The sequence below is a fragment of the Microcaecilia unicolor genome, chromosome 14 (genome assembly GCF_901765095.1).
Source record: "Microcaecilia unicolor chromosome 14, aMicUni1.1, whole genome shotgun sequence".
Taxonomy (NCBI): Eukaryota; Metazoa; Chordata; class Amphibia; order Gymnophiona; family Siphonopidae; genus Microcaecilia; species Microcaecilia unicolor.
The window spans coordinates 37,763,742-37,778,842 of record NC_044044.1 but is presented as its reverse complement, the minus strand read 5'-3'; the positions used below and the strand labels follow the sequence as shown (position 1 = coordinate 37,778,842).

The window sequence follows — 15,101 nt, the reverse complement described above, 5'->3', positions numbered from 1 at the left end:
ATGACACAAAACCATTCAAGGTTGCTAAAATTACATGTGGACTGTACAAAAATTGCAGGAAGACGTTAGGAAACTGGAAAGACTGGGCATGTAAATGGTAGATGAATTTACTGGACAAATGCAAAGTGATGCACATTGGGAAGAATAATCCAAATCCTAGTTACCTGATGTTAGGGTCCACCTTAGAAGACACCACACAAGAAAAAGATCTAGGTGTCATTGTATCTAATACACTGAAATCTTCTGTCCCTTGTGCAGCAGCTGCCAAAAAAAGGCAAACAGGATGCTATGAATTATTTGGAAAAGGATAAGACCAAGAATGCTATAATGCCTTTGTATCACTCCATGGTGTGACCTCAATTCGAGTTCTGCGTTCAGTTCTAGTCTTTGTATCTCAAACAAGATATAGCGGAATTAGAAAAAGTTAAAAGAAGGGCGACCAAAATGATAAAGGGGATGGAACTCCTCTCCTATGAGGAAAGGCTAAAGAGGTTAGGGTTCTTCAGCTTCGAAAAGAAATGGCTGAGGGGAGATAAGATTTGAGGTCTATAAAATCCTGAGTGAGACCAGGGGATTACATGGAAATACTTTTAAAATAAATAGGAGGAAATATTTTTTCACTCAGCTGTTAAGCTGTGGAATATTTTTTCACTCAACTGTTAAGCTGTGGAACTCATTGCCAGAGGATATGGTAGCAGTTACTGTATCTGAGTTTTAAAAAGGTTTGGACAAGTTCCTGGAGGAAAAGTCCATAGTTATTATTGAGATGGACATAGGGCAGCTACTGCTTGCCCTGGGATTTGTAGCCTGGAATGCTGCTTCTGTTTGGGTTTCTGCCAGGTACTTGTGACCTGAATTGGAAACAGGATACTGGGCTAGATGGAGCATTGGTCTGACCCAGTATGGCTACTCATGTTCTTGATAAATCAGGGCAATGAACCAAGTGGCAGTGCTGGGAATAAGGCAAAGATCCCAAGAGTCAGAAAGGAAGAGGGGGGCAAGAGTGAGGGAGGCACGAAAGAAGTCGGAGTAAAAAGTACACCCTCCCCACCTGCTCCCTGTTTTTGGAAAGTCCATCATAGAAAGAGAAAATTGAAGGTGGGAGGGGGATGTTTTGCCTGGTTGCTGTGAGCCAGAGTTGCAGAAGCTGGTTGGAAATAAGACCCAGAATCAAAAGCCCTTTATGGAGAAGAGAGCGAGTGTTAAGTAAAAGGGTGATCGATTCATTCCTACCTGACTGCAGTGGGAAGTCTTTCTTTTCCTGTCAGCTTTGGAAAATGGACTTAATTAAATCACTCCAGTGGAATATCAACACCTCTGTATTCTGTAACCCACCAGCTTCTATCATTTAGTGATATTTCTTTTGATGCATTTGTATCCCACATTTTCCCACCTATTTGCAGGCTCAATGTGGCTTACGTTATATATTGATGCCTCAGTGGGGCAACACACTGAACTTTACTGTAATCAGAATTCCAGCACCCAGCTTCTCATCGGCAACTTTATTACAGTCAAAAAGGATTAATTTCAAGAGCTCTCGTTCACTTACCTTTCAAACAAACTATCATCTGCTCATGTAAAAGCTGCCGGTCGGGACTCAAAATCTGACGTGCATGGGTGGAGTCATTTTTAGGTACTGGATCAGCACGTTCTATTTAAGTGAGTTAAATGACACCGCCATTTTTACCTGGATGGCATAATGCATTGTTGTTATTATTAACTTGGGGTAGTGGATTATCATGATTGGGCAGAGTTGGATGTAATTTTCTTCCTCTGCGTAATTTTTTTTAGGGGGACAGTCCTTGAGGTAGCTTGGTATAGCGAAACATGCATATCGGGTTTTGAATCCCTGACCAGCAAGCTTTTTCATCATTGGATGATAATTTGTTTAAAATAAGTGAATGAGAGCTATTGAATGAATCCTGCTTGACTATATTAGTAAAGTATTATTATTGTGAAAAGTAATCTTCTTAATATTAATTGAGTTGCTGATGAGGACGTGGGTGCTAGAAATCTCACTGATTACAGTAAATTCCCCCCCCCCCCCAACTTGAGGCAATCAATCTGTAATATTCAGTACATGATACAATCTGGTGCATTACAGTATGTGGAGCTTTGGAAAACATACATAGTAACATAGGCAGAAAAAGACCCGCACGGTCAATCCAGTCTGCCCAACAAGATAAACTCATGTGTATACCTTACCTTGATTTGTACCTGTCTTTTTCAGGGCACAGATCGTATAAGTCTGCCCAGCATTCCCGCCTCCCACCACCAGTTCTGGCACAGACCGTATAAGTCTGCCCAGCACTATCGCCGCCTCCCAACCACCAGTTCTGGCACAGACCGTATAAGTCTGCCCAGCACCATCCCCGCCACTGGCTCTGCCACCCAATCTCGGCTAAGCTCCTTAGGATCCATTCCTTCTGAACAGGATTCCTTTATGTTTATCCCACACATGTTTGACATACATCTCGGCTATCTTTGTATGTTGCATTTCTATTTTGTGTGTGTGTGTGTGGGGGGGGGGGGGGTTAAGCAATTCGACTCTCCAGCACAGGGCCGTTTCCTCCTGTTTCAGCGCTGCGTGTCTTTGTAGATTAAAACAAGTGATAACCTCATCAGCTCTGCAACTCCTCCAGATGTACCAAGAGCTGAAAAAGTAGGACAGGCCACATGATTAATAAAATGACTATTAGTAAGACAAAGCACCTGGTGGGTTTTTATTTTTGGAGAAGGTAATGAACCCAGGTCTGTGGGCTTTGCTCCAGCACAAAAAAGGTGTTGGGAGCCATGACCCACTCGAGTCACAGTAGCTAAGGGTTAGCTTGTTTTGTTTTAATCAGTCTCTCCTCCATGGGCTTCCAGCTGAACTAAAAGGTCACAAGTACCAGCTCTTTGGGTGCAGTAGTGCTTAACAACCCCCACTACGGAAAAAACCTCTTCAAAAGTGGGCATGGGGGCCGTTTCTGTTGAGTTTTGCACCTCCAGTCTCTTTAAAAACAACATGACCTATGGTTGCTCAGATTTTGGTCATTTCTTTTGCTGTTGTAACAGCTGTGCCAAGCAAGCCAGGGTCTACTGAAGGGGAATTTTAAGGTAAAACCGCCTATATGATCAAAGATCCTGATGCTGGGATTTTATGAAGAAATATTATTATTAAGAAAATGACAAACCCTACATCAACATAGTTGTTTCACTAGTCTTGACTGAAAGAACAAATATGTAGCAGACCACTGCCAGGCCAGGGCTCATTGGATGCCCTAAATTAACCTTCAGCCTTATGCCACCTGCAGTAGATGAGGGACAATTTCTAAATGCCATATAACCACAGAAATGAGCAATTTGAAAAGTGATCACTCTTCCTGTAGGTAAAAGTGCTTGTTGATCGTTCTTTGATTTTGTCTGGGTGCATAGGCGCCCCATATAAGAGGCTTGGGGAGGCTAAGCCTCCCCAGCCCAACCGACCGTGACCTTTTTCCCCTGCTGCCTCCACCCCGTGAGCTGCAGTCTTCCCCGCTCCCCAGCCAGGTCATCCATCATCTCTCCCGTCTGCCCTCAGCTCCCCGATAGCCCTCGTTTCCTTCCTGCCCCGGCCCCCCAGCCCTACCTTTAAATATTCTATTTTTCCTGGAGTCGCGGGTGGCGCTGGCGTTGAAAGCAGCAGCAGGCTCATCTCGGCTGCAGCCTTCCCTTGCATGGCTCCGCCCTCTTCTGACGTATTTCCTGTTTCCGCGAGGGCAGAGCCATGCGAGGGAAGACTGCAGCCGAGATGAGCCTGCTGCTGCTTTCAATGCCGGCGCCGCCTGCAACGCCAGGAAAAATAGAATATTTAAAGGTAGGGCTGGGGGGCCGGGGCAGGAAGGAAACGAGGGCTATTGGGGAGCTGAGGGCAGACGGGAGAGATGATGGACGATCTGGACATGGGTGGATGAAGGGGAGGGGAGGGTTGCTGGACATGGTGGATGGAGGGGAGGGTTGCTGGACATGGGAGAGGGGGGCAGGGGAGAGGAGAGTTGCTGGACATGGGTGGATGGAGGGGGAGGAGGGTTGCTGGATATGGTGGATGGAGGGGAGAGGAGAGTTGCTGGACATGGGGGAGGGGAGAGCAGAGTTGCTGGGCATGGGTGGATGGAGGGGAGAGGAGGGTTGCTGGACATGGTGGATATAGGGGAGGGGAGAGTTGCTGGACATGGGAGGATGGAGGGGAGGACTGGGGGAGAGGAGAGTTGCCGGACATGGGTGGATGGAGGGGAGAGGAGGGTTGCTGGACATGGAGGGGAGGGAAGAGTGAGGAAGGAGATGAGATGAGGGAAAAGGAAGACAGAAAAACTGCACATGGAGGAAGAAAATAGGCAGAAGCTGGATCCACTGGACAGTCAAGTCTGTGGAGGACCCAGCTTTTACTTACAGATGTAGGGCAAGAAATGAAGAAGAAAGGCGGAAAGTAAAGAAATAAATGGAAAGGAAGCCCTGGAAATGGAGTTAAGAGGACAGATAGCAGCAGAATTGGATACTGGGCCAGCATGATCAGAAAAACAAAGTCACCAGACAACAAAGGTAGAAAAGATCATTTTATTTTCATTATAGTGTTAGAAATATGTCCACTTTGAGAATCAGGTGCTCAACATTAAAAGTTTATATTTATTTACTTATTTATGTCATTTTATCCCACATTAAACATGAATTAGGGTGTTTTGTGGCTCTACACGTATCATGATATTATGATCCCTTGTTTCATATTGTTGAGGGTTTGCATTTTCCGTATGGGTGGTATATTGGTGTATTAGGTTCTGCCCAGTGTAATATTTATGGTACAGTAAGGTTCTGAGTGTGTTTTTGCACAAAGTTGTGCATAGTGTTTTGCAGTTGAGTGATTGTGGTTAGTATATGCTTTGAGCAACCACTTTATTCTTCGACATATGATACTTAGCTAATATCTAAATGTAATAAAAGGTATTGTGACTTTTATTTTTTTTCTGTGTGTTATCAGACAATTATGGATTTAATCTCCACCCCTGGCCCCACCCTTAACCCCGCCCCCTTTAGCCTCCCCAAACATTTGGGCCACCGACCATCTATGTCTGGGTGTCAGTCTGTATTTATTGTTGTGATTGCGGCTGCTGCCCTAGGCAACCGCCTAATTGTTGGGTGGCCCTGCTTGCAGCACCCCAGGTGATCAATGTGTGTACTCTCCAGAGAACAGAACAAAGTCCAAAACATGTTTCCTGGCTACTGTAAAAGCAAGAAGGGCTCCTTCTCCCTCCCCCCCTGAGTCTTTCTCTTCTCACCCTCATGGACAGACCAGTGTGAGCTTTTGCCAAAAGCAGCAGACCACAAACAAAGCCTGAGGACTGTGACAACCCAACCCACTTCCCACTTCTGCAGTGTGTATTTCACAAAAAGCCCAACCCTGCATTTTGCAATGCATGCTGTGTGTTTTTTCCCTTTCAAGATGATGCAATATAACATTTCCAATGATGTGCTTGGTTTCATATACAAAGAGAAGCCAGGAAGTTCTGAAAAGCACAGGCACGAAATAGTTACATCAGAGGCTTGGCTCTTGGAATACACTCAAAAGAAGCAACTGGAGCACCAGGACAGTCTTGGAACGCAAGGCGAGAGACTATTGGAGCACTAGAATGAGGCTTGGAATGCAAGGAGAAAGGCTATTGGAGCAGCAGGATGAGGCTTGGAACGCAAGGTGAGAGACTATTGGAGAACTAGAATGAGGCTTGGAATGCAAGGAGGTTATTGGAGCAGCAGGATGAGGCTTGGAACCCAAGGAGAAAGGCTATTGGAGCAGCAGGATGAGGCTTGGAACCCAAGGAGAAAGGCTATTGGAGCAGCAGGATGAGGCTTGGAACGCAAGGCGAGAAGCTTAGCTATTGGAGGAGCATCAGAATGAGACTTGGAAGTGAAGGAGAGAGACTATGGGAGCGTGAGTGAGGCCTGGAACCCTTAGGGTTGACCACTACTGCACAAAGTGAGCCAAAACCCCTCAACCTGTAAGTGCAAAGTTTCCCGTAGCTGCCTTCAAACAATAGTTCAATTAGAATCTGTCAGACTGTCAAAGTAATGCTTTGATGTTTCTCTTATATATACTATCTGCTACCACATTTGCTTATTTCCGATCTGAGGAAGAAGGGCAACCTTCGAAAGCTAATCAAGAAATGTATTAAGTTATGTCCAATAAAAAAGGTATCATCTTATTTTCTTTTCCATGTTTTATTTTGTTTGATTTCTATTGATATCAATTAGACGGGAAACTGCTTAACAAGCAACCCCGGCGTGTGGCAGGAAGGAGGAGGAGTCAGAGCGAACCGGCGTCTGTTGCACTGCGTCCCGGTCCCGGTCTCAGCATGGTCGCCCCTCGCCTTATTCTGCTCTTCAGCGGCAAGAGGAAGTCGGGCAAGGATTTTGTGACAGAGTCAATCCGGGACAGGTACCAGGATGCAGGGACTGGGAGGGGGAGTGATCGGAGGAATGGAGGGCACAGCAAGGTCTCAGGAGGTGGTGGGATGGGGGAATCAGGTACTATTACTACTTAACATTTCTAAAGCGCTACTAGGGTTACGCAGCGCTGTACAGTTTAACATAGAAGGACTGTCCCTGCTCAAGGAGCTTACAATCTAAAGGGCAAATGTACAGTCAGTCCGATTGGGGCAGTCTAGATTTCCTGAATAGGTATAAAGGTTAGGTGCCAAAGGTACTGGGAGAGGGGATGGGATGGGTGAATCAGGTATCGGGAGAGGAGATGGGATGGGGGAATTGGGTACCGGGAGAGATGATGGGATGGGGGAATCAGGTACCGGGAGAGGAGATGGGGGAATTGGGTACCAGGAGAGATGATTGGATGGGGGAATCAGGTACCAGGAGAGATGATGGGATGGGGGAATCAGATACCAGGAGAGATGGTGGGATGGGGAAATCGGATACTGGGAGAATTGATGGGATGGAGGAATCAGGTACCGGGAGAGATGGTGGGATGGGGGAATCGGGTACTGGGAGAGATGATGGAGTGAGGTGAGGAGTCAGAAACTGGGAGAATTGATGGGATGGAAGGGGAACAACATGAGGAGATAAAAAAATATGTATTTTATACTTTTCAGTTTGTTTCATAAAGTTTTATTTTTATTATTATTTTTTGTAAGCTGCTTAATTTTATTATTTGTAGTATAACAAATCTAATAAAATGTAGATGAGGTGGTAGTAAATCATTTTTACTTCAGGTCTGGGCTCCAACGTTTTGAAATGGTTTGAGGTAGTAAATGCAGCACAGATGACCCTCCCTAGGCTCAGATTCATCAATACAGGAGCTGCTCAAGCACTTGTGTCTCTGGATCTGAGATCTGCCACGCTGTGTTTCTAGCTGAAACAACAAGACTTCCCGGATGACCAGCTTTGTTTTGTATAGTGAACATTTTTAATAGAAATAAGTATAAAAGATACAATTTGCTGTTGTACCACAGGTTGGGGTGTGACAGTTGTGCATTTCTGCGTCTCTCTGGACCCCTCAAAGAGCAGTTTGCTAAGGTATAACCCATGTCCATACCTAAGTTCTTGCCTGAGAGACCCTTTTCTCTCTGAAAATAAAGGGCTGAAAGGTGTGTGTGTGTGTTTTGTTTTGTTTTTTTGCAGGATAATGGTTTGGATTTCCAGCGCTTGTTGGATGCCAGTAACTATAAGGAGATTTACAGAACTAAGATGATCCGATGGGGGGAGGAGAAACGGAATGCAGACCCGGGATTTTTCTGCAGGCTTATTGTGGAGGGTGTCGTTCAGCCTCTCTGGGTAAGAGTGAGGAGGAAACTTTTCATGCATTTTGTGTCAATTGATCTTTTTGTCTCCTCCACCTCCATGGGACATGTACCTGGGTGTGATACCAAGATCCCTACTAATCGGAAAGTCCCCGAGTCTTTTAGCGCTGATTCACAATGGCTTCCTTCAGGACCGGAGCACGTTTTCTGCATTCAGCTATCTGGAGTGGAGGAGTAGCTTAATGGTTAGTGCAGTGGCCTGAGAACCAGGAGAGCTGGGTTCGATTCCCACTGCAGCTCCTTGTGATTCTGAGCAAGTCACTTAACCTTCCACTTCCCCAGGTACAAAATAAGCAGCTGTATGTAATGTGTAAACCACTTGAATTGTAACCATAGAAAGGCAGTATAGCAAATCCTGTCCCCTTTCCCTGGTGAACATGAGCCATGGGACCAGTAGCTGGTGTGGAGGGTGGGCTGCATGGGCTTTAGTTGCCATCATTTTCTATCTTCATGATGGGTTTGGCAGGTTGCTTTACAGAAGTGTTTAATGCTTACGTTGGGCATGAGGAACTGGCGTCCTGTGAAAGGGGGGGGGGATGGGATGCAGCTCTATCTTGGCTAGTGATACCTGAAAAGACGGGGGCTGGTGTCATGGCTGACAAAGACTAATACAGCAAAGCTGGAGATTTAGTGTGAGCTTGGGCTCAGCATTTCCCTGCCTGTTCTCTCAAGCCAGGAGTGATCCATATGACACCTTTCCTCCACCACCCCCCACCCCCACCTTCTGCTGCAGGTCGTGAGTGACACTCGGAGAAGGTCAGACTTGAAGTGGTTCCAAGATGCCTATGGTGACATAGTGCAGACTGTTCGAATTGTGGCTTCAGAAGAGACCAGGAAACACAGGGGCTGGGTGTTTACAGCAGGTCAGTGACCCTGCAGCAAGAAGCCAGACCCTATAAAATGTTATAAAATGGAAGAAAGTGAGGGCAGCTCTGCATAGAGTGAGAGAACATCTCTTTCAACCAGTCAGAGTCCTGCACTGACTGAAAACCTTGACCTTTCATCATTTCAGCCGTAAAATGGCTGCACAGCCCTCAGTAAAATTGATCGATCTGCGCTAGCCCCAGGTTTTGTGCTCTGGTGATGCTGGTTGACTGGTGGGTAGGATGTGATCCCCCCTCTCTGGTATTTCCCTTGGCAGGAGTCGATGATGCGGAGTCTGAGTGCGGACTGGATCATGGAGTGAAGTTCGACTGGACCATTATCAATGATGGAGACCAGCAGTCTCTGGAGGGCCAACTGAACAAACTGATGACCTTCATTCATGGCAGACTTTAACCGGAACCAAAACCACATGACGGTGCCGTGAAGCAGGTTCCATCCAGACTCGCAAACCGTGGCAGTGATGTTGCAGGAGGGGTGGCACTTTCGAAAATCAGGAGCACGGTAGTAGGCCGAGCTCCAGCTCGTGAGAAGTACTGCAAATGGTGGATCTCGGCCCAGTGAAGCATCTGCTTTTAAATATCTGGTAAATATTCCCCAATGTGAAATCTCTACAATGAGTCCATCTGCCTATATATGTGAACTGTGGGGCAGGGGAGAGTTTTAATTGAATAAGAACATTAAAACCCATGACCCTACCCTTTTTGGTCCTGGTCATGTCATTAGGCCTCTTCTTTTGTGGAGTTGGACAGGATCATAGTAGCCAGAGCAGTTGGCGGAGAAAGTGTTGCCCCAAGCAAGTGCTTTTCTGCCTTCCTCCTACGTTTTTGAGTTGATGTGTTGAGAGCTTGACTGAAAGGGATGCAAATGAAAAGGGTGCAAATTGCTGATGTGGTTTCTTCTCTGCCCCCTCCCCAAATCACCACCACACACACACTACTGTAACTATAACCCTGCTTGTTGCTGTGGAGTCATGATGTAAGGTTATTGCTGTTTATTGTGTAAGTTATAAGTGGCATATGAGTTTTTTTAAATAAATAAGACACACACACACTCTCTCTCTCTCTATTTATTAACCTTTAAAGTGGACATACTAGGTCAGACTATTGGTCCATCTAGCCTTCATTCATGACATTCCATGCTACCAATCCCAGGGCAAGCAGTGGCTTCTCCCATGTCCGTCTCAATAGCAGGCTGTGGACTTTTCTTCCAGGAACTTGGCCAAATCTGTTTTAAACCCAGATAAGCTAACTGCTGTTACCACATCCTCCGACAATGAGTTCTAGAGCTTAACTATTCTTTGGACTAACACAGCAACCACCTGAAGAAAACTGGCTTGCTTATTTCTATTATGGCTGTACCAAATATACTTTGTGCTCTGAGACTGCTTGTTCTAGAGTTTGTTACAACAGACTTCAGCGCATCCTGTCCATGGTAGCTAGAGGCCTGATAACGGTCATATCTGCAAACTAGTACAAACCAGTTTTAGCTGGACATATAAGAATAACTGTACGTAAAACATGTGATAATGACCAGACACATGGGCGAGGCCCTGTGTATGTGCAGGATTGCTGATTGGGTGATATATGAGGTGGTCCTCTATGAGGGGAAGGGTATATAAGTGACTGCTCATCTAAGAAGCTCTGAAATACGCCTCCTGGACAAGAGTATTACTTCCTTGCCAGAGCCTATTTCTCAGGGTACCTCCCTCCCTCCCCCGTGACAACTGAATCTTTGCAGCTAAGAATCTTTCTTTCTGATCTCCACCAGAAATGCCTTTGATAATGTAGTAATTTTCCAAACGCTGTTTAGTTATTCCCTGGTAGTGGACCTGAATTGTTTCTTATTCTTTCTACAACCTTGCATTCTGTTTGCCTTTTTAGTCTGATAAGCCTGGGTATAATAAAAGTAACTTCTCTGTACTTGTATACAAAATGACCTTCTGTGGTGAGTAATAAAACCTCCCTTTTTCTATCTTCTGGTCTTTGCCTGACTTTATTCTTCCTGAGAATAGCATAACAAATGCAGCCAGTACATTTGAAAGGCGATAAATAAATCCTAATCTGTTTTGTGGATTGCAGTGGTATATTATAAAAATGCACTTGCCTTTTTTTTTTATTACTACTATTCACAGGGGGGTATTGAATAATGAGAGAAGAGCTTCAATCATCCAAAGTCAGTCTAATCCAGTTTTGCACACTGTTAGCTGCCAAGTTCATACAAAGTTAATTATGTTTAATGGGAAATAAATCCGCTGGCTCAGGCAACCTACTGCTACTACTTATCATTTCTATAGCGCTACAAGGCATACGCAGCGCTGTACACCATACACAAAAAAAGACAGTCCCTGCTCAAAGAGCTTACAATCTAGATAAGACAGGCAGACAGACAGAACAATTAAGGGTAAGGGAATAAAGAGGTGAGGATAAAAGGACAGGGCAAGCGAGCAGTGGTTAGGAATCAAAAACAGTGGTAAAGAGGTGGGCTTTAAGTTTGGACTTGAAAACGGCCAAAGAGGGGGCTAGATGTACAGGCTCGGGAACCTCCTATGTGAATATTCTAATTTCATTATTGCTACCAAGTATTACATATTTAGGGCATTTGCTTTAAACTTTAATTTGATTCTGTCCTTACATGCACATGGTTTTGCATTTTAAACCCAAGGGAGAATCCTAAGGGTGGTTGAACAGTTAGGTACAGTGGTTCCCAAACCTGGTCCTGGAGGCACCCCAGCCAGTCAGGTTTTCAGGATACCCACAATGAATATTCACCAGAGAGATCTGCATGCACTGCCTCCACTGCATGCAAATCTTTCTCATGAGTATTCATTGTGGGTGTCCTAAAAACCTGACTGACTGGAGTGCCTCCAGGACCAGGTTTGGGAACCACTGAGGTATAAACTGGGTTGCTTCTGACCGTACTTGTTTTGGACTGCTTGGGTCCTACTGATCTGTACACCTGCTGTCTAGAATTTTAGAAGATGGAAACGAGAAAATAAAAACTAAGTTTTGGATGTACTCTGTAGAAGTTGTTGTTTTCTTTTGCAATGTGTATATAGATGACTGTTCTGGTGTATGCATTTAATTATGTTTGAATAACTATACTTATGGCTGAACATGTGGCATCATTAAAGGACAGCCACATTGCGTTTGCGTGGGATAATGTGGGATATAAATGTAAAAAAAAAAATCCTTTATCCTCCACCTTTTAAGACACTGCCTATCCTGCTGGATTATGATGGCACAAGGAAAGCAAGTTTGGTCCAGTGCAGGCTAACTAAAAATTATCTGTTCCATAGCTGGGCTCTAGTATTACCATATTTAAAATGTGACCATACTGTGCCTCTGTGCTTATGTTGCACTAATAAGTTAAATGATTAATAATGTGTCTTTCTTGAAAGGATTATATAACCTTTGGATGCATGATGGGGAACAAAAACCTATACTTATTTATTCAGTATCAGAATTCCTAATTTACAGCCACAAAACAACCTTTTAGGGTGGATAGTGTTCACAGTGAGCGCCTTTTATTATCGACCAGATAGAAGAGATGAGTTTTCAGTTTTGCCACAGTCTAAGTCATCACGAGAACAAAATATAAGAAAAGCAATGCACAGTTTTAGGGACTTGTAATCCATTTAGTTATGTTTAAACAAAAGAGATCTGCTTGAAACAAAACATTAAATTTTATTTTGATTTATAAAACCATTTGCCCCTGAAACACGTTCAAAGAATAATCCATTTGTGTATCTAACATGTCAAATTCCGCAAAACAGATGAAGATGTGATTCCATGTGGCCCAATGAAAGGAGAGTTTAATTTTACTTCCGCTATATTACATGTCAATATATTCCGTCGTTATCAGGCTTCGCAGTTTACAACAACAGTTGAGATGAAGCCATCAGCAGAGCTTCCATTACAGGAGGGAGACTTTTGGGCCAGGCCTGGATGTCTGCCAACCTCATCCTGGTGCATTATGGGACCTGCAGCACTGTTTTCAATGGAGACAATCATCATGGACTATAAATCCCAGATTGCTTTGGGCTGTAAGTTTAAAACCAGGACTGGCCCAAAAGTCTCCCTCCTGGAATGGGTAACTTGGAAGCTCTGCATCAGTAAACAGGATATGTAGACTGAAATGTGGCCATCTGTATTGTGTAGAAAAATGGGTCCCAAAAGCCATTTAAACCCGCTTCTCTCTTCCACCCAGACTTAGGCCTATAGGGTTTGTTTTGGGTGAACTAAAAGCGCGGAAGCTCCGCCCACTTGCTTCAGCTCTCTCATTGGCCTAGAGCGGTTCACGTCGTCTGGCTGTCACGTGGATGGCACAGGCGTGCTGTCGTCACTCTCGGCCGCGCATGCGTGACAGGGTTCCGGCGCGCTCCGTGAGTGTCCGCTTTTGTTTTGGGTGAACTAGAAGCGCGGAAGCTCCGCCCACTGGCTTCAGCTCTCTCATTGGCCTAGAGCGGTTCACGTCGTCTGGCTGTCACGTGGCTGGCACAGGCGTGCTGTCGTCACTCTCGGCCGCGCATGCGTGACGGGGTTCCGGCGCTCGGCGCGCTCCGTGAGTGTCCGCTTTCGGGCTTTTGGCCGGGCTGTTGTTGTGAAGAGCGACCGGCCGCCGGCGCCCGTTTCTTTTCCTCGCTGGAACCGGCTCCACCGGAGGAGACATGGCGTCGGCTGCGGAACCCACCAGTAGCAGCAGCGGCCTCGGTAAGAGAAAGAGAGGAGGGGCGGCTCGTGTCACCCCCCCCCCACCCCCGGCAGCCTGTGCGAACTTTTTCCTTACTTGTCAGGGCGGGGGGGGAGGGGAGGACCACCACCACCACCACCACGTCTCCCCTTCCCCCCCCCCAGTGATACCTGAATTCCCCTCCCCCACTAAGCAACAACTCCCCTCCCCCCCCCAGACTGACTCCCCTCCCCCCCCCAGTGATACCTAAATTCCCCTCCCCCACTGAGCAACAACTCCCCTCCCCCCCCAGACTGACTCCCCTCCCCCCCCAGTGATACCTAAATTCCCCTCCCCCACTGAGCAACAACTCCCCTCCCCCCCCCAGACTGACTCCCCTCCCCCCCCAGTGATACCTAAATTCCCCTCCCCCACTGAGCAACAACTCCCCTCCCCCCCGTGATACCCCTCCCCCATTGTGTGATACCCCTCCCCCACTGATACCTAAATTCCCAGAATGATACTCCCCTCCCCCACCGACGGACAACTCCCCTCCCCCCCCCGTGATACCCCTCCCCCATTGTGTGATACTTAAATTCCCCTCCCCCACTGAGCAACAACTCCCCTCCCCCCCCGTGATACCCCTCCCCCATTGTGTGATACCTGAATTCCCCTCCCCCACTGAGCAACAACTCCCCTCCCCCCCAGCTTGACTCCCCTCCCCCCCAGACTGACTCCCCTCCCCCACTGAGCAACAACTCCCCTCCCCCCCCCCAGACTGACTCCCCTCCCCCCCTGTGATACCCCTCCCCCACTGAGCAACAACTCCCCTCCCCCCCTGTGATACCCCTCCCCCACTGAGCAACAACTCCCCTCCCCCCCCAGACTGACTCCCCTCCCCCCCCCAGACTGACTCCCCTCCCCCCCCCAGACTGACTCCCCTCCCCCCCTGTGATACCCCTCCCCCACTGAGCAACAACTCCCCTCCCCCCCTGTGATACCCCTCCCCCACTGAGCAACAACTCCCCCCCCCCCCAGACTGACTCCCCTCCCCCCCCAGACTGACTCCCCTCCCCCACTGAGCAACAACTCCCCTCCCCCCCCAGACTGACTCCCCTCCCCCCCCTGTGATACCCCTCCCCCACTGATACCTAAATTCCCAGAATGATACTCCCCTCCCCCACCGAGGGACAACTCCCCTCACCCCAGAGTGATACCCCTCCCCCACTAAGTGATACTTTCCTTCCCTAAAATCCCAGAGTGATACACCCCTCCCCCACAGAGTGACAACTCCCCTCCCCAAATTCCCAGCTACTTCCTTCTCCCACCCCCAAGTGATAACTCTCCAGAATGATACTCCCCTCCCCCACTGATTAATAGCCACCCTGCCCCCACTCAGTGATACTTGCTTTCCCTAAATCCCCAGAGTGATATTAGCCCCCCCCCCTCCCCCAGGGTTAGCATAATCCCCCTTCTTAGATCCCTACTCTGATTATCCTTCCCATCTGCACTTCTCCAGGGATGGGGGCAGATGGGGAGATAGTTCCTTAAACCTCCAGGGTATGAGAACTCTCTCGCTTCTCAGAGAGGAGTAGTGTGAATCTGGCTATTCTCTCTCCTGTTTTACTGTAAACTGTTTTTGTTTGATGGTTTCTAAGAGCATTATTTGGTTGTATTCTGTGTGACATATTTTGAAATGAAAATGTGGCTGACCTCCCAGAGCGCGAT

The 15,101-nt window shown here is 47.0% G+C and overlaps 1 protein-coding gene across 3 annotated transcripts; it reads left to right on the top strand.

The window, feature by feature from the left end:
- Positions 1–5,107: 5,107 nt before the first annotated feature.
- On the top strand, positions 5,108–9,362 carry PMVK (phosphomevalonate kinase). Of its 3 annotated transcripts, XM_030188184.1 has the most exons (6): positions 5,108–6,008; positions 6,262–6,445; positions 7,473–7,536; positions 7,642–7,794; positions 8,554–8,683; positions 8,962–9,362. In XM_030188184.1, the coding sequence occupies exons 2-6, from the start codon at positions 6,363–6,365 to the stop codon at positions 9,096–9,098; spliced, it is 567 nt and encodes a 188-aa protein (XP_030044044.1). In that variant the 5' UTR covers positions 5,108–6,008; positions 6,262–6,362; the 3' UTR covers positions 9,099–9,362. The 3 variants fall into 3 exon arrangements, with proteins under 3 accessions (XP_030044044.1, XP_030044045.1, XP_030044046.1); XM_030188185.1 differs by lacking the exons at positions 6,262–6,445; positions 7,473–7,536 and having other exon boundaries at positions 5,702–6,008; XM_030188186.1 differs by lacking the exons at positions 5,108–6,008; positions 7,473–7,536 and having other exon boundaries at positions 6,372–6,445.
- The last annotated feature ends 5,739 nt before the right edge of the window (positions 9,363–15,101 follow it).

Bases quoted from the DNA above. Each gene is read 5' to 3' on its own strand.
- PMVK (XM_030188184.1), top strand. From the start codon at position 6,363: ATGGTCGCCCCTCGCCTTATTCTGCTCTTCAGCGGCAAGAGGAAGTCG. The intron at 6,446-7,472 runs GTACCAGGATGC...GTTGTACCACAG, and splicing joins ACAGAGTCAATCCGGGACAG to GTTGGGGTGTGACAGTTGTG. The intron at 7,795-8,553 runs GTAAGAGTGAGG...CTTCTGCTGCAG, and splicing joins GTGTCGTTCAGCCTCTCTGG to GTCGTGAGTGACACTCGGAG.